General features: G+C 45.5%; 1 protein-coding gene across 1 annotated transcript in view; it reads left to right on the forward strand.

Moving 5' to 3' along the window:
• The window catches only part of NOL6 (nucleolar protein 6), a 455500-nt gene that overhangs the window by 264366 nt on the left and 171720 nt on the right, over positions 1–19414 (forward strand). Inside the window, exons 16-17 of the mRNA XM_069217421.1 lie at positions 630–770; positions 3160–3277. Coding sequence (XP_069073522.1) covers positions 630–770; positions 3160–3277 — 259 coding nt within the window. The remainder of the gene's footprint in view (positions 1–629; positions 771–3159; positions 3278–19414) is intronic.

Consider the following 19414-nt stretch of genomic DNA (forward strand, 5'->3'; position numbering starts at 1 on the left):
GTCTGGCATCTAGTCAAAATAGATGAATGAAAGAATGTTGCTCATATTTCCGGAGTAAAATTAGAAATCTTTAATTTGATGTTCCTGACTTGCCTTATATTGATCAGATTTAATGTATTCATCACGTCTCATCCCTGTGTCTTCACTTACATGTGAACGACAAGTGCAACTCAACTAATGAAGGATAAACGTAGAATTGTCACATTGTAGTGCCTTTATTTACAACTCTTTTTATATTGTGTTGAAATCCTACACCTGCAAAATCATTACATCATAGACTATACATTTAACAGTTTTAGGAGCAAGAATGTAATTTACCTATGTAAATCTCCTCCACAGATACGTAAACCGAGAACTCCAAATGCCCCACCTAACTTTGTGTCATTTGTATAAGTTAGATGAAAGCATTAAAACATTAAAAATAATGTATTGTTTGAATGCCTAGGCAATAGCCACTTCTTGGAAAATTTGAATATTTAGCAGCATATAACAATTCTTTGCAACCTTTTACTTTAAATTAGATTTTTAAAAAGGTTATAGTTGTGTAAAAATGTACAAATGCGAAGTGAATGAGAACAAAGCATTTCAGTTCCTGGTAACTTTAATGTCTCTTTCTTGGGGATTTACAGCCCAAAGGAACAGGAGAAGAACAGTTGATCAGCATTGTAAAGGCCTACGATGACCTCAGCCGGAAGCTTTGGAGCCTCGAGGACTTGCCGCTGACCGCAACGTCTGTCCAAGGTACACACCCAGCTCTGCGGTACACAGATGTAAGTCACAATTTGACTGCCTCACGCTTGCTAGTGTTAAGAGAAAACCTTTTTTATACAGTTGTATTAATTTCCCATCTCCCCATTTCTGAAATTTGAATGTTCTTTCTGTGTCTGATATACAGCCCACATTGATCACTGTACCTGTGTCAACATTACACACGTCTAGCCCTATTTTTGTTTTTTTAGAGGAGCTCAGACATTTCCTTTATAAGAAGAGCTAAAAAACCACTACCTCACATCTCCAATTTTTCCAATTAAGATCCATCAATAGCGTAGTGAGCAAATGTGCTGGTCCATAGCCTGTGCATTTGACACCATTATCAAAGAAGCATTTACGAATTGAGCATGTCGGCTGGCCCAGCCCTCTAAACAAAATGTGAGCATTAACTGACATTACTTGCACTTGGGAAAAAGCTGGAGGCGGGAGCAGCATTATGCCATGCATATCCACAGAAGAACTACAAAAGGCTTTTTTGCTATTCTTTGCTCAGTGGATGAGTCACTGGCTAATGAAGAGATGGTCAATAGTTGTTTTCTTATCTATTACAACAGTTAAAATTCACACCTCAATCCAGTCCACAATGACCCCGCCTAACTGATGTAGATAACACTGACATGCCTAACAATTCTTCACTTGCTACCTTCAGTGTGACTAATACTAGCCAAACTGTAGGCTTGATATAAAAACCCTGAAATCCATAACCTGTTTACTTGGCACCTGTTCCACATCACTATTTTGTGACATACAGATGATGGGCTGTACATGAAAACATGGGACATGGGAAACAGTTTGTTTGTTAAATAGTTCTGAAGAGGATAACAGATGAACTACAGCACATAAAGTGGAAAAAAAAACAGGGTTGAGCTAAAGGGGCATATTTAGAGTTTGGCAAAGTGGGTAAATTGTCAGAAATTGGTTGTTCAGCTTCCCTTCAAAGTCTAAGTTTACTCGGTTCATTCAGGAGCACATTACACAGAGAGAAAAACACCACTGAAATAACAAAGCTTGGCGGTACCTTCATTAACTTGGAAAATAACAATTCTACGTTCATTGGGAAGGCTGTTAATTGCAAATGCGCCATTTAAAAGGACTGTGAATGAGTGGCTCATTTAGAGTTTAGCAGAGTGGGAGAGCTGCCATAAATTAGCAGTTCACCCTTCCACCAAAACCATGGGTTTCTTGCTTAATTTGAGGTGGGGGAATCCATAGTGTTTCAGCAGTGAAGCCTCAACAGACTCCACAGTGGGGAACCACAGGACCACTAGGATGTATTGACGATTACCACATCCTATTTAGGGTCAGCGGATCATATAGCTGGGTGAATGTTACTAGATTACTGTGCCTAGGACCACCATTGGGCACGTGGTGATCCTTCGTTAGGAGATCAAATGGTACCTTCTAGAGAGGAGTGAGCTAACTTCCTCAACATCAGTCCATTTTTTTGTTTTTGAACAAGAAACTTCATCCTTGTTCATGGGAAAAAAAACATCAGGGTTAAAAGAACATGGCGCCCAGTCAGCAAACTATTCTTCCTCCAGAGAAAATGTTGCACTGGTAGTTTCTCCGAAGGCAGAGAGATGTGTGCAAGGCAGTCTGAGATTTCACAATACGGCGAATAGCCATACTCTCTGCTGGGCAGGTGTACCTTCTGCCAATATTTAAATGACCTTACTAGTACTAATTCCTCCATCAGATGGTTTGTTGTGTTATCTGATAGGTTAAGTGGTTCCTTTAAAGCAACATAATCTGAGAAAATATAGACTTTCCTAACATCGCTTAATATTTCTTCACATTTGTGTTTTAACCTTCCCTTCTTAAGAGTGTATGCTGTCTGAACTGATCTGTTTTGACCTCCTCCAATCACGTTTACTGGATCTTTTCCTTGGGCCATGTGCAGTGCTGTGCTGCCTTTCGACTAGTCATGTGCTATACAAATACCACCTATATAGAGCTGTGTAAATGATTGTAAACGTTTTAAAGTTTTGCAAGTGGTAATGAAGCTTTAAGTGATACTTTTATCCATTGCTTTGCAGTTCATATTGTTGATGCCACATGATGTTTTCAGTAAAAGCAGATTAAATTAGAAGCTAGCTAATATAGTTTTAAATGTTTCAAGCATGGCTTCTAAACACTAAATATTGTGCATTTCGTATCCCAAGTTGCCACTCTCCACATTCTAAATCTTCAATTTTGGTTTGACTCTATTTGTCAAATATATAGCACATTTTGGCAAATTAAACGTTTTGGGATCTAAAAGTGCAGCCTGTATACCTTTCTCCTTCTGCACCAAATTTCTAAGTGTATCCAAAGACCAAGAACCGAAGGAGGTCATCTTGGCTCTTTGAATGTCTGATGAAGGATATAAAGAGAGTTATCTTGTTTCAGGTATTCCCACCAGTGCCCGTGAAGCCTGACTACGACTTCCATGAGAAGGTCAAGGAAAGAAAATCACTACTTCCATTGCGAGACAAACCCTGCCCGGCTTATGTTGCACCATTGAAAGGTAATGTAATGCTTGGGGTGCTGTAGGAAGCACTTCTGAAGAAATGTTTGGTATTGGAACCTATCTCTAAAGTTGTCAAGATGTGACAGATTTTGTATCAGTTTTTGATGGCTACTTCTAATCACAGTTTGCTCAATTTGAGAATGTCCCCAGATGGCACACTGGATGCGTAGGATTTTAGAGAAATGCTCCCACATTCCGATCTGTGGTTCCATGTTGTTCTGCAGTGACTCTGTACCAACCCGGACGTGACAGAGCCGCATATAAGCACTTCCATACTTACTATGTCCAACTATATCACAGACCTGAATGACTTATTTTCTTTTTTGCTTTGGGTACAGTCAGTACCCAGGCGTGTGTGCAATCTGCACCAGAATGTAATTTGTGAATGGAATGCTAAAAACCTACTTTACCACGATCAAAAGAAAAGGTCAAACATGAGTTCTGTTCCAAGCCGGCGGGGCTGCTTGTCAAGTTGAAGTCAAAGACTAGCCATAAGTAGACTGAATCTAAGTAGGTTTCCTCCACATCCCGCCACTTGAAATTAGGCAAGAAGGTGCAAGAGGGACAATTGAAATATACCTGCAATCATTTTTTGGCTTTGGTCAGGTCCCACAGCTGGTTGCGGTGTATCCCAAATTCTCTGGGCCATTGTCAAGCCTACAGTAAATAGTGGCCTTCAAGGAGGCCATTCTGAAACTCTCTCACACGCTCCTGGCTCCTTCTAGGGTATCTTCGAGTCCCCCCGGGCTGCAGGGTGCTTCAGAAGAACTTCCAGTGTGAACAAATCCCGCAAGACTCTTTGCCGGCCCTGTACTGATGTCAGTTCACACTTCCACCCTGGCTCCTGCTCCTTGCTGGTAACTTCCACGTCAATGCCAGCTCCACTGGCGGACAAACGTTTACCCCCTAATTATAACGAATATGATTTCCGGCCAAAACTGTCTTTAAAAGAAGTAGCCAAGCAAGAGGACCCATTTCCAACATCCTTCTGCACAAGAAGAGACATCAGTCCTCTCTCCTCCCTGGACCTACTTAATGACTGCCACAGTGTGGAGGTGCAGCAGGCGTGTCTCTTGCTCCTCAAAGGCAAGCCCATCTGTCCCAATCTGTGCCTGGGTCGTTCCAGAAACCCTGGTCCTCCATTCTCCTGCTGCTACCATGCTATGCCTCTCACCACTGTCAACCCTGACTGCTGCTCCAAATGCTGCTGCCTTGTCGCACCACACAACATAGAGGAAGCATCCTCCTGTCCTTCCTGTGTTTTCTTACTCTTACCCACATCCAACACTAACTGCACCACCAGTTCCCAGCACCCCACTCTTTACAGTCCTGCAACCCTTGAATGTAAGCTCCTCCACTCCGCTCACTCAGCAGACACGCCATGATCTGGGACCTGCTGCACAACAATGCCTCTGACCTGCTTTTCCCCAGGCAAACCTGGCTGAACCCTGCATCAGCACATGACATTCCAACACCACCTCCCACCCACCACACACACTCCCCAACAACTACAAGATTGCCAGGCAATACAGACTCCACAAGCTCTGAAGTGGAATTGCCATCATCCACAAGAACACCTTGAGTTGAACCACATCCATGGACATGTCAACCTCCAACATGGAACACATGTTGTTCAAGCTCCAAGTCTCAGCTAACTTCACCCTAAGCAGCAGTCTCCTCTGCAGACCACCAGAACCGCACATCAGCTTCACCTAAAACCATCATGAACTTCGTCTACCCAGTCGCCCTCTGCTAGCAGTTACATCTTCCTTAGAGACTACTCAGAGTCCTGAACTTCCATCTGGAAAACCACACAGACCCCGACTCAAGAGCAATACATGAATACCTTGGAAGCCTGGGCCTCAAACACAGCAATACAACAAGTTCCAGACCCCAAGCCAGTTAGTACACGGAGGAACTCAGACTGATGAAATGCCACCGCAAACAATTGGAGCGCAAATGGAGAATGAGCCGGGACAGTGCAGACAGGAGCACATTCAAGTCTGCCCTAAGACGCTACCACCAAATGATACAGACCACCAAACACACCGCTGTGGTGGACTTCATCAGTGCTAGCACCAACAGAAGCAAATAAATATTTCATTATGAAAGATTTCACCTCTCCATCAGCTGTCTCCAACTCGATCACACCCTTGCAGGACCTCTGCGACAATCATTTCCTCAACAACAAAATCACTGCCATTTAAAGCAACTTCAGCCTGCAACGGAACCTAACAGACCTTGTTGAATGCCTCCTGAGCTTATCTAAAGAACCACTGCTAATCACTAACAATCATTAACCATCAGATTTTGCTTCTACCCTTCCCGGCCAAGGTCGAAGAGAAAATCAACAGACACCTCACCAAATACCTCAATAACCATCAACTACTTGGCACCACTGAATCTGAATCTGGTTTCAGACCCAACCACAGCAATCTGAACGAAGGAGACACAGTGGCCCTCATCCTCCTGGAACTCTCCCGCAGCATTTTGCACAGTCTGCCAACCTATCCTCATCCAACACCTACACATCAGAATCCAAGGGCAGGCATTCTGATGAATCTGCTCCTTCCTGACTGCAAGGACCCAGTCAGTTAACCTGGCACCATACACCTTAGAGCAGTGGTTCCCATCCTGTGGTCCGGGGACCCCTGGGGGTCTGTGAAGCCTTCTCAGGGGGTCCACGAGAGCCTAGAAAATTAGAAAATATTAACAAATATTGACAAATTAGGTCCCCAGCTTCCAGTAATGACTCTGGCGGGGGTCCCCCGAATTCCCATGATGATTCAGTGGGGGTCCCTGGGTTCCATTAATGTTAAAGTGGGGGTCCACAGAAATCAAAAGGTTGGGAACCACTGCCTTAGAGGCTTGGTGACCTGAGGTCAGTCGAGTTCCCCAAAGATCCTCCCTGAATATGACCCTCTTCAACCTTACATGACCATTCTAGCCAGCATCCTCCATTTTCATAATATCTCGCCCTCTCCTCGCTGATGACACACAAATGATTCTCTTCCTCAAAGCAAAACTCCCAGTAAATGGATCAAGTTCAGTCCCTGCATGGCTTCCATTGGGCCATGCATGAGAGCTTGCTTTGGTTCAGGGGTCTCAAACCTTTTCTGTTATAAGTGCTGCTTGGGTTCAAAGAAAGTAATCATGAGCTACTATCACTATTAGTGTTGTAATAATGATCATAACAGACAAGATTACATTAGGGCCTGCCATATGCAAGATTATTAGCAGTGTTCACCTCATTTCATCAGGCACTGTTGCCAGTGGTAATGTAAAACAGGTGTTGTCTCTGTGGAGCGCCTCCACGTGGGTAATATGTAACAGACATAGCTGCTGTGAATGAGTCAATTAGTAGCTTTAAATATATTTAGAAGCTCAACCATTTTTCTCCAAACAGCTTATGAGTTTCTAAAATGCACACATTTACATCTCAAATATACCTTTTTAAATGTTGGCATACATATATTAATACAACCAAGCAAAAACTTGTTATAGGTTTCAGTAGGGCTGCACACAGGAGAGCGAGCTACTTATGGGTACCTGGAGAGCTACCTGTAGCTCGCAAGCTTCTCGTTGGATAAGTTCACTTTGGGCACTGTTTTTTTGCGAATACTGGATCAGCCTTCCTTTTTTAAAAACACTTGTTTGGTACATTTATTTCACCAAAGTCCTTTGTGGTATCAGAGTTGGACTTAAATTTGGTTCTTACTTTTTAATGTTTTATCCATTCGAGCCAATGCACAATTGTTCTGACCCTCAAAACAGTCTTCCTGATTGCCGTGACATCAGCTCAGTGTGTAAGTGGGCTTCAAGCTGTTTGTGTCCAAATAAGCTGGTGCTGAGGACCTGAACTTATTTTCTACTGAAGGTGGTAACACAGTTTCACATCAGACACGCTTCCATGCTACTGGTGTTCTTTGATTTGCCTCATCCTCAAAAAAAGAGACAGCCTCCATTGTTTAAATTGCAAGAGAGCACTTAAGGTTTTCCCAGTGATCAAACAAAGAACTTTGGGTGGGGAATGAGCTCTTTGTGAAGTTTACAGGGGTAAAGGACAGGGCAGTGCCGAACCAGACCATCTCTCAATGGATTGGGTTCTCATCAAGATCTGCTGTTCATTGGCCAAGAAGCAGCCTCTGGAAGACCTATTGGCTCTTTGCACCAGAGCCTCAGCTGGTACCACTGTATTTGCATGTTGAGTGCCTGTCCTGGATATTTGTCAGTGCCTATGTGGGCATTGGTACACATGGTCGTGTAGCACTACTGCCTCGACAGCCAGGTCTGTCAAAATGGGCTTTTTGCCTGTTAAGTTCTGCAGGACATTTTTGAATTAGCCAGTTTACAGACCATCCTCCTAGGGTGGTACTGCTAAGGTATTTATTCACAAAATGAGAAATCTGTAGTTAGAAGTATCCTTCTGAAGAACAAGTTACTTGCCTTCAGCAATGTTCTTTAGGGTGGATACTCTACAACTGCAGATTCCTTACCGACCACTCAACCCCCTCTGACCCTCCCCCCAGCCCTTCCTCCTCACCTCTGGACACACGGCATCTGTCAGAGGAAATTAGAAGGTTCAAATCGCCTTAGGTCAATAGGTTTTGGCAATAGTACATCAGAGCAATTTCCTCAAAATCCACACCACCCCCAGCATACCACCTTGTTCCCAAGGTCACCTCACCCTTCTGGAAAGGGAGATTCATAGACGCCTCCAAAAACAACCAGTAGAGGTCATGCCTCCACACCAATAGGAGAAAAGTGTGTACTTGCTGTACTTCCTCATTCTAGAGGACGGATGGATGCTTCCAGCCCATCCTAGTTCTGAGATGAATGAACCAATACATGACAACCCTGCAGGTTGTCATGCCATTCCTCTAACAGACTGTATCATGTGCTAGACCTGAAGGACGCCTACTTTCATTTTTTTTAATTCTCCCGGCCCATTAGAAGTATCTTTGTTTCATGGCAAATGGAAAACGCTACCAAATAAAAGTCCTAGTTTTGAGTCACAACAGCTCCTAAGGTGTTCGTGGCCTGCCTGGCAGTGTTATCCGTGCATATGTGAAGCGACATTCATGTCTTTCCAAACTTAGCCTGCCTGATCAAGAGCAGTGGCAGGCATCAGTGCTTAGCAATTCCCAGAAAGTGGTTCCCCTTCTTCAGAGCTTAGGGTTGTAAAGAAATTCCACCTCAGCTCGCAAGTCTAGCCCTTCTTGGGCTCAGTATTAAACGCTACCACAAGAAAAAGAATATCCCAATAATCTGAGGGTGATGGCATTTCCGAAGACCAAATTCTGTATGTAGCCATCACTAGTGACTCATTGCTCACCGGGTAGGATGCCCATCTCACCAACATATCTGTCCACAGGACTTAAATCCCTCAACATTAGGGTCAACACATTAATTACCAGGCAAGCTTTGTGAGGACAAGTAGTGCTACTGTGAGCGGTAAATATGAAGGCCATGTATTACATTTAGAAATGGGGGTACCCACTCCCTCCAGCTGCACTAGCACAAGAGATGTGGCACTGGGCAATCTGCAACAAGATCCACCTGGTAGCAGAGCATTTGCCAGAGTTAGACAACAACTTTTCCAACCTGCTAAGCAGGATGCATCAACAAATACATGAATGGGAACTCCAGCCATAACTTCTACACAAGTACTTCCTGTGATGTAGAACAGCTGTAAAGAAATGGCTCCCTGTTGCAGTTACCCCCCACTTTTTGCCTGATACTGATGCTGACTTGACTGAGAAGTGTGCTGGCACCCTGCTAACCAGGCCCCAGCACCAGTGTTCTTTCAGCTAAAATGTACCATTGTTTCCACAATTGGCACAACCCTGGCACCTAGGTAAGTCCCTTGTAACTGGTACCAAGGGCCCTGATGCCAGGGAAGGTCTCTAAGGGCTGCAGCATGTCTTATGCCACCCTAGGGACCCCTCACTCAGCACAGACACACTGCTTGCCAGCTTTTGTGTGCTGGTGGTGAGAAAATGACTAAGTCGACATGGCACTCCCCTCAGGGTGCCATGCCAACCTCACACTGCCTGTGGCATAGGTAAGTCACTCCTCTAGCAGGCCTTACAGCCCTAAGGCAGGGTGCACTATACCACAGGTGAGGGCATAGGTGCATGAGCACTATGCCCCTACAGTGTCTAAGCAAAACCTTAGACATTGTAAGTGCAGGGTAGCCATAAGAGAATATGGTCTGGGAGTCTGTCAAAAACGAACTCCACAGCTCCATAATGGCTACACTGAATACTGGGAAGTTTGGTACCAAACTTCTCAGAATAATAAACCCACACTGATGCCAGTGTTGGATTTATTAAAAAATGCACACAGAGGGCATCTTAGAGATGCCCCCTGTATTTTACTCAATTGTTCAGTGCAGGACTGACTGGTCTCTGCCAGCCTGCTGCTGAGAGACGAGTTTCTGACCCCATGCGGTGAGAGCCTTTGTGCTCTCTGAGGACAGAAACAAAGCCTGCTCTGGGTGGAGGTGCTTCACACCTCCCCCCTGCAGGAACTGTAACACCTAGCAGTGAGCTTCAAAGGCTCAAGCTTCGTGTTACAATGCCCCAGGGCACTTTAGCTAGTGGAGATGCCCGCCCCCTGGACCCAGCCCCCACTTTTGGCGGCAAGTCCAGGAGAGATAATGAGAAAAACAAGGAGGAGTCACTGGCCAGTCAGGACAGCCCCTAAGGTGTCCTGAGCTGAGGTGACTCTGACTTTTAGAAATCCTCCATCTTGTAGAAGGAGGATTCCCCCAATAGGAATAGGGATGTGCCCCCCTCCCCTCAGGGAGGAGGCACAAAGAGGGTGTACCCACCCTCAAGGATAGTAGCCATTGGCTACTGCCCTCCCAGACCTAAACACACCCCTAAATTCAGTATTTAGGGGCTCCCCAGAACCTAGGAAATCAGATTCCTGCAACCTAAGAAGAAGAGGACTGCTGAGCTGAAAAACCCTGCAGAGAAGACGGAGACACCAACTGCCTTGGCCCCAGCTCTACCGGCCTGTCTCCCCCCTTCGGAAGAAAACTGCTCCAGCGACGCTTTCCCCAGGACCAGCGACCTCTGAGTCCTCAGAGGACTGCCCTGCTCTAAAAGGACCAAGAAACTCCCGAGAACAGCGGCCCTGTTCACCCAAGACTGCAACTTTGTTTCCAAAGGAGCAACTTAAAGGCAACAGCGTTTCCCGCCAGAAGCGTGAGACTTGCGACCCTGCACCCGGCGACCCCGACTCGACTGGTGGAGGAACAACACTTCAGGGAGGACCCTCCGGCGACTCCGAGACTGTGAGTAACCAAAGTTGTCCCCCCTGAGCCCCCACAGTGATGCCTGCAGAGGGAATCCTGAGGCTCCCCCTGACCGCGACTGCCGGACTCTCAGATCCCGACGCCTGGAAAAGACCCTGCACCCGCAGCCCCCAGGACCTGAAGGATCGGAACTCCAGTGCAGGAGTGACCCCAAGGAGGCCCTCTCCCTTGCCCAGGTGGTCTTTACCCCGAGGAGCCCCCCCCCCCTTGCCTGCCTGCATCTCTGAAGAGACCCCTTGGTCTCCCATTGATTCCTATTACATACCCGACGCTTGTTTGCACACTGCACCCGGCCGCCCCTGCGCTGCTGAGGGTGTACTTTTTCTGTGGACTTGTGTCCCCCCCGGTGCCCTACAAAACCCCCCTGGTCTGCCCTCCGAAGACGCGGGTACTTACCTGCTGGCAGACTGGAACTGGGGCACCCCCTTCTCCATTGAAGCCTATGCGTTTTGGGCACCACTTTGAACTCTGCACCTGACCGGCCCTGAGCTGCTGGTGTGGTAACTTTGGGGTTGCTCTGAACCCCCAACGTGGGCTACCTTGGACCCAAACTTGAACCCCATAGGTGGTTTACTTACCTGCAAGAACTAACCATTACTTACCTCCCCTAGGAACTGTGAAAATTGCACTGTGTCTAGTTTTAAAATAGCTATATGTGTTTTATTTGAAAAGTATATATGCTATTGTGATTATTCAAAGTTCCTAAAGTACTTACCTGCAAAACCTTTCATGCAAAGTATTACATGTAGAATTTGAACCTGTGGTTCTTAAAATAAACTAAGAAAAGATATTTTCCTATACAAAAACCTATTGGCCTGGAATTGTCTCTGAGTATGTGTTCCTCATTTATTGCCTGTGTTTATGTACAACAAATGCTTAACACTACTCCTTTGATAAGCCTACTGCTCGACCACACTACCACAAAATAGAGCATTAGTATTATCTCTTTTTGCCACTATCTTACCTCTAAGGGGAACCCTTGGACTCTGTGCATACTATTCCTTACTTTGAAATAGTGCATACAGAGCCAACTTCCTACAACAGCCATTTATGTAAAAACAGGAATCTTTTAGTTGCAGCTTAGGTTTTCAAAACATGCAAATATAAATATGGATAAACACAAACAATACGCCAAAAAATATGTACCTCTTCGAGTGAAAAGGTAAAAAAATAAATATCAAACAACTGTGAACACGGTTTTTAAGCCAGTGGTTGTGGCCAAGCTGAAAACTTTAAAAAGTAAGCATTTAGCTAAAGTATATGTCTGCTGCCTGCAGACAGAAAGATACATAATTCTTACAACATATATTTATGTTTGTAAAGGAAAAACTATTGGTCCTAATATAGGCTATCTTTATAAAGCTCTCACATTGCTGTTTTTCAGCTGACCAATCTGTACTGGTATGACTGATCCTCCAAACTATGACAACTCCCCCCTAGTGCTTGCAGGTAATTGAGCCCTTGGCAACGTCATTGCCCCTGAAGGTAGGTGACCATTGGACACTCAATGGAATGGCCTTTCTATCGCAGCTGCAGGACAAAAGGGGTTCATGAGATGTGCTTTCTTTGAATGAAAGGATCTCCCAAAAAATAGCAGCCTCCACACATGGGTTCAGAGCAGGAGTGCTTGTGAGGTGTAGAATTATTTCATCCTGAGGGCCCCGGAATGAGCTACCATTGGGAGGAGTTGTACCGAGAGGGACAGGAATTTCATTGGGGCTCGGATCTATCATTTTAGGTGTTTGGACCACATAGAACTGTGGGATGTTTTGTGCATTAAATTACCTAGCTGGGATAGGAACTTCATAATAGTACAGTAAAAGAAACGTAGAGAATGTGCAGGAATTGTGGCTGGATTTTTGTAGGCTATCTCCTCAATTGCAGCTAAGTTCAACCATTAATAGCCGTTGCACAGCAAAAAGACAAAGCTGTTTAGGACAGAAGAGGAATAAACATAGTCGCTGGAGACTTTCTTCTGCCAACTGAGGCATTTTGTAGATTATATCCAGCTTTTCCTGAATTTTGGACCTGAATGTCTTCTCTCTGAACTAGGTCAGCTAGCCTTTTGTTGACCCACAAGTAGGCCCAAGTTATGCGTCTGAGAAGCCTGTTTGCTGTGGAGTTTTTTTTCCTATGGCTGGGAAAGGGTGGAGGATCCTAAGAACAAAAAGTTGCAGCTGAGTATTTGGCTGTAAATGAGGATGAAACAGAGAAAAGCCCTTTTCCCCACTTAAAGCAGTTCTTCTGTTGCATTGTCCTGGGCCCTTTTCTGGAGGCTTGGGAGCTTTTGGAGCACTAGGGAAGAAGGTGTGTTGAGCACTTGCAACTGGAAACTGTGGACTGGTGCCTGGCGAACAGGAGAAAACAAACACAAAAGCATTTGTTTTTTTACTATTTGAATAACGTAAGTGTTCAGAATGGAAACACAATCTCAGTCACTTTAGAAGGAAGCTGTATTGAAGAAGAGAGGGTAGGATAAGAGACCATGAAGAACTATTCTGTATAGTACCCTAATCGTAAAACACTGAACCATTCCTCTACAAGTTCTACCCTGGCACTACCTGCATCATTTCAGTACAGCCATTGAATAAAACAATACAAACACCCTGTGAATGCTGTGTGGCATTAAACGTCCCCAACTTTCACAGTTTCTTTCATCATCCATTGTTTTCAGACAGGTCTATTCAGCAGGAACAATTCAGGCACCACTTGCATAGCCATTGTTGCCTAGCCCACAGATGTTTCAGTTGCATCTGTTTACGAACATGGGAAATGATTGCCAAAATGAAATCAGCTCATAGGCATATTCGTACCTCTGTTTCCTTTGTCAAGTCAATACAGACCACCCATCAAATATATTTGACACTTAATGGTCATTTTTGGCTGCAGGGCTCTCCATTGCTTTTATGCTCTTCCATCAGTGGGCCACAGACAGGGGTGTGGCAAAGACTCCCATCAAGGGTATAATGTTTATTCTGCATCTTGCACAACATGAAACGCTCACAGTGTAAGCCTTTCCAGGAACCATCTTGGTTTGTCCCTGTAAACAGCAGTAAAGGGTCTGCCATTGGGATTATTGGTATGCCATGGACTTCAGTTACTACCTGACCGCTCACTATTCTACAGTGCCTCGCTTCTCAAGTATGTCTGTGGGGATGCCATCTTGCTCCACCACTGTCTGGCTAATGGAATTGCTATTAGAGCGGCTAAGGAACATGGTTTCCTCAAACCTTGAAGTTCCATCTGCTACTTTTAAACAAGAACATTGGTTGCTATATGTTCCAGGACCTGTACTAATTTAAATCAGGAGCACAGTTAATTTTGGTGCCAAAATAATGCATTTCTAACCTCTAATGGTCGGTTTTGAAAATCATAGCCGAGACATTTCTGTGTTTAAATTTTTACCTTAAAACAGCTGTTGATTTTTTTTAAAAAGCATCCTATTTCTATGGAAGCTCAATGTTTTTTCACTCTAGAGACCCTCAGTAGGGAAATGCAAGGTTGGGGATACATTACACCTCACTATTCCTGACAGGACTGCTGAATGTAAGAAGGTGGCTGGTCCCACACTCCCTTGGTGACCTTCAGGGACACATTTCTGAAATCCTTCAAGAATTGTTGGATAAAGTAAGCAGCTGAGAGTTTCCCTAAATAAATGTATCCAGTCGGTATATGACGATCTGCGTATCTCGGCTGCTAAGCCCATCATAAATGACTGGCTCTTTGACTTCAGAGATGATCTTGCCTTTCACCTATAACTAGAAGCCCTTCTAGGTTTTTTGTATGGTTCTTTGGTTCCCGCCTCATTTGCCTTTGCAGTCAGAGTCGTAGTTAATTCTTGACACAAAGTCCTTTCCTGGATTAGATGCATAGGTAAGCTGATTTGCAAAACACCCTCGGCAAGCCACATGCTCAGCACATTCAGTTGGTCTGTTGGGCTTCAGGGCATATGACATTTCTGAGATTTTAAAGCCGGGGACGTGTGGGAGGGGAACCACATGAAAGCCTTCAAGAGTGTATCTGAAGAAATATCCAACTGAGATATGCCCTGGAGCAGTACCAGATAGATCGGCTAGCTATGCCAGAGTTCATCCTCCTTGAAGATGAAATATTGACTGACCCACTCGGTTGGCAAGGCATATTGCAGATATACCATTCATTGCTGAGTTACGCCTCCAGATCTCTTTAGGGACTTAACATCCCATTGGGAGTTTGATTTTTAGCAGATACAAGAGTGGGACAGCAGAAAAGGTGAAGAGGCCGCCCCTTGAGACTGCTACCCCAGCCTGCCTGCATCTTATTCATTCATGGACCTCTAGAGAATGCACTACTGGCCCAACTGGTTGTGGAAGATGGAAAGGAATAGTTACCTTGTTAGAGATGCTGCACTGAGAGGGGATTTTTGATCATATGTCTTGGGATTGTCCAATAATTATGGTTTCTGTAAAGGGGTTAAACCAGGTCTTGGGTTGCTCCACTGACACCACCTCAAATCTTGGCATTATTAAGAACTGGGAGGGCTCCCGTGCAACACAAACTCTGGAAAGCCTGCCATTTATCCTTACCTGATTGGACAATACTCATTATTGGTGATCTCACATGGGCCCCACTGCTCACTGGCTGAAGAAGTGATTTCCCATGTCAGAGGCAAGTCCAGCAAAGCATTTTGGACAGAATATCTTGATTGGTTTACTGTATGACACGCCTTCCCTAGTTTACCAAATGTTCATAAGTTTGCCTCGTAGCTACTCAAATAGTGTAAACCCTAGGATTGACTGCCCTCGGAATGAATTGTGTTAAGTCTGTCACACTGTCTATTGTTATAAAAAATAAAAAGAATAGGATTTGGGGGAAAAAAAGTAAATTCCCTGTTAGGTCTTCCTTTAATCACTCCCACGTTTCTAAGGTCTTCTCACAGACTGTATGCATCAATAACAACAAAAACGGTGCTTATGCATATTCCATATATTTCCAGAATACTTTCTCGGGGGTAGCAGAGAGAGGGACACCACCTTTAAAAAAAAAAAAAAAAATGGTAGAGCTATATGAGCAGGTGTTGCCTCTTACCTGACGAGATAGGAAATAGTTGCATTTCTCTGCGGAGCTCCCTCTGGTTCCTCTGAAGCAGCCTGTTTATATACACTGCTTTCTGGACTTTTGCAGAGAAAGACACCCAGTCAGCCAGAAACAGTAGAACAGTTTCTCTACGGTTTTTAACTTTTCCTTGGCTGATTGAGTTTCCCTATCAGCAAAGGCATCAGCCCAGAAAGCTACGGTGAAACGCAGCTGAATAGGGCAGTTTTTTTTCCAGTCTCTGGCGAAAGCTTCTGGAGCACTTCCAGGGCCCATGGAGCACCAGTGAGGCTTTGGGAGCTGACAGAATGCTCCATTTAGAGCTGTTGGACCTGGACTTGGACCTTTTTGCAGAGTCACCCCCAAACGTTTTACCTCCTTCCTCCTATTTTTTCTGACCTGTTTTTGTTGGCTTTAGGACTCTGGGCACGTTACCACTGCTAACCAGTGCTAAAGTGCATATGCTATTTGTCTAAATTGTATTAGTAATTGGTTTTACATGATTGGCACATTTGATTTACTGGTAAGTCTCTAGTATAGTGCACCATGTATACCCAGGGCCTGGAAATAAAATGCTAATAGTGGGTATGTAAAGAAATGGCTCCCTGTTGCAGTTACCCCCCACTTTTTGCCTGATACTGATGCTGACTTGACTGAGAAGTGTGCTGGGACCCTGCTAACCAGGCCCCAGCACCAGTGTTCTTTCACCTAAAATGTACCATTGTTTCCACAATTGGCACAACCCTGGCACCTAGGTAAGTCCCTTGTAACTGGTACCCCTGGTACCAAGGGCCCTGATGCCAGGGAAGGTCTCTAAGGGCTGCAGCATGTCTTATGCCACCCTAGGGACCCCTCACTCAGCACAGACACACTGCTTGCCAGCTTGTGTGTGCTGATGGGGAGAAAATGACTAAGTCGACATGGCACTCCCCTCAGGGTGCCATGCCAACCTCCCACTGCCTGTGGCATAGGTAAGTCACCCCTCTAGTAGGCCTTACAGCCCTAAGGCAGGGTGCACTATACCACAGGTGAGGGCATATGTGCATGAGCACTATGCCCCTACAGTGTCTAAGCAAAACCTTAGACATTGTAAGTGCAGGGTAGCCATAAGAGTATATGGGCTGGGAGTCTGTCAAAAACGAACTCCACAGCTCCTTAATGGCTACACTGAATACTGGGAAGTTTAGTATCAAACTTCTCAGAATAATAAACCCACACTGATGCCAGTGTTGGATTTATTAAAAAATGCACACAGAGGGCATCTTAGAGATACCCCCTGTATTTTACCCAATTGTTCAGTGCAGGACTGACTGGTCTGTGCCAGCCTGCTGCTGAGAGACGAGTGTCTGACCTCATGCGGTGAGAGCCTTTGTGCTCTCTGAGGACAGAAACAAAGCCTGCTCTGGGTGGAGGTGCTTCACACCTCCCCCCTGCAGGAACTGTAACACCTAGCAGTGAGCTTCAAAGGCTCAAGCTTCGTGTTACAATGCCCCAGGGCACTCCAGCTAGTGGAGATGCCCGCCTCCTGGACCCAGCCCCCACTTTTGGCGGCAAGTCCAGGAGAGATAATGAGAAAAACAAGGAGGAGTCACTGGCCAGTCAGGACAGCCCCTAAGGTGTCCTGAGCTGAGGTGACTCTGACTTTTAGAAATCCTCCATCTTGTAGAAGGAGGATTCCCCCAATAGGGATAGGAATGTGACCCCCTCCCCTTGGGAGGAGGCACAAAGAGGGTGTACCCACCCTCAGGGCTAGTAGCCATTGGCTACTAACCCCCCAGACCTAAACACGCCCTTAAATTTAGTATTTAAGGGCTCTCCCTGAACCTAGAAATTAGATTCCTGCAACAACAAGAAGAAGGACTGCCCAGCTGAAAACCCCTGCAGAGGAAGACCAGAAGACAACAACTGCCTTGGCTCCAGAAACTCACCGGCCTGTCTCCTGCCTCCCAAAGAACTCTGCTCCAGCGACGCCTTCCAAAGGGACCAGCGACCTCTGAATCCTCTGAGGACTGCCCTGCTTCGACGACGACAAGAAACTCCCGAGGACAGCGGACCTGCTCCAAAAAGACTGCAACTTTGTTTCCAGAAGCAGCTTTAAAGAACCCTGCAACTCCCCGCAAGAAGCGTGAGACTTGCAACACTGCACCCGGCGACCCCGACTCGGCTGGTGGAGAACCAACACCTCAGGGAGGACCCCCGGACTACTCTACGACTGTGAGTACCAAAACCTGTCCCCCCTGAGCCCCCACAGCGCCGCCTGCAGAGGGAATCCCGAGGCTTCCCCTGACCGCGACTCTCTGAAACCTAAGTCCCGACGCCTGGAAAAGACCCTGCACCCGCAGCCCCCAGGACCTGAAGGACCGGACTTTCACTGCAGAAGTGACCCCCAGGAGTCCCTCTCCCTTGCCCAAGTGGAGGTTTCCCCGAGGAAGCCCCCCCTTGCCTGCCTGCAGCGCTAAAGAGATCCCTTGATCTCTCATAGACTAACATTGAAAACCCGACGCTTGTTTCTACACTGCACCCGGCCGCCCCCGCGCTGCTGAGGGTGAAATTTCTGTGTGGGCTTGTGTCCCCCCCGGTGCCCTACAAAACCCCCCTGGTCTGCCCTCCGAAGACGCGGGTACTTACCTGCAAGCAGACCGGAACCGGGGCACCCCCTTCTCTCCATTATAGCCTATGCGTTTTGGGCACCACTTTGAACTCTGCACCTGACCGGCCCTGAGCTGCTGGTGTGGTAACTTTGGGGTTGCTCTGAACCCCCAACGGTGGGCTACCTTGGACCAAGAACTGAACCCTGTAAGTGTCTTACTTACCTGGTAAAACTAACAAAAACTTACCTCCCCCAGGAACTGTGAAAATTGCACTGTGTCCACTTTTGAAATAGCTATTTGTCAATAACTTGAAAAGTATACATGCAATTGAAATGATTCAAAGTTCCTAATGTACTTACCTGCAATACCTTTCAAACAAGATATTACATGTTAAATTTGAACCTGTGGTTCTTAAAATAAACTAAGAAAAGATATTTTTCTATAACAAAACCTATTGGCTGGATTTGTCTCTGAGTGTGTGTACCTCATTTATTGTCTATGTGTATGTACAACAAATGCTTAACACTACTCCTTGGATAAGCCTACTGCTCGACCACACTACCACAAAATAGAGCATTAGTATTATCTATTTTTACCACTATTTTACCTCTAAGGGGAACCCTTGGACTCTGTGCATGCTATTCCTTACTTTGAAATAGCACATACAGAGCCAACTTCCTACATTGGTGGATCAGCGGTGGGGTACAAGACTTTGCATTTGCTGGACTACTCAGCCAATACCTGATCACACGACAAATTCCAAAATTGTCATTAGAAATTGATTTTTGCAATTTGAAAAGTTTTCTAAATTCTTAAAAGACCTGCTAGGGCCTTGTGTTAGATCCTGTTTAGCATGTCTTTTAGAGTTTAAAAGTTTGTAAAAGTTTGAATTAGAACCTAGAACTAGTTGTAGATTCTTAAAAAATATTCCAACTTTTAGAAGCAAAATGTCTAGCACAGATGTGACTGTGGTGGAACTCGACACCACACCTTACCTCCATCTTAAGATGAGGGAGCTAAGGTCACTCTGTAAAATAAAGAAAATAGTAATGGGCCCCAGACCTTCCAAACTAGAGCTCCAGGAGCTGTTGGCAGAGTTTGAAAAGGCCAACCCCTCTGAGGATGGCAACACAGAGGATGAGGATA

This window comes from Pleurodeles waltl, chromosome 1_1 (genome assembly GCF_031143425.1).
Source record: "Pleurodeles waltl isolate 20211129_DDA chromosome 1_1, aPleWal1.hap1.20221129, whole genome shotgun sequence".
Classification (NCBI taxonomy): Eukaryota; Metazoa; Chordata; class Amphibia; order Caudata; family Salamandridae; genus Pleurodeles; species Pleurodeles waltl.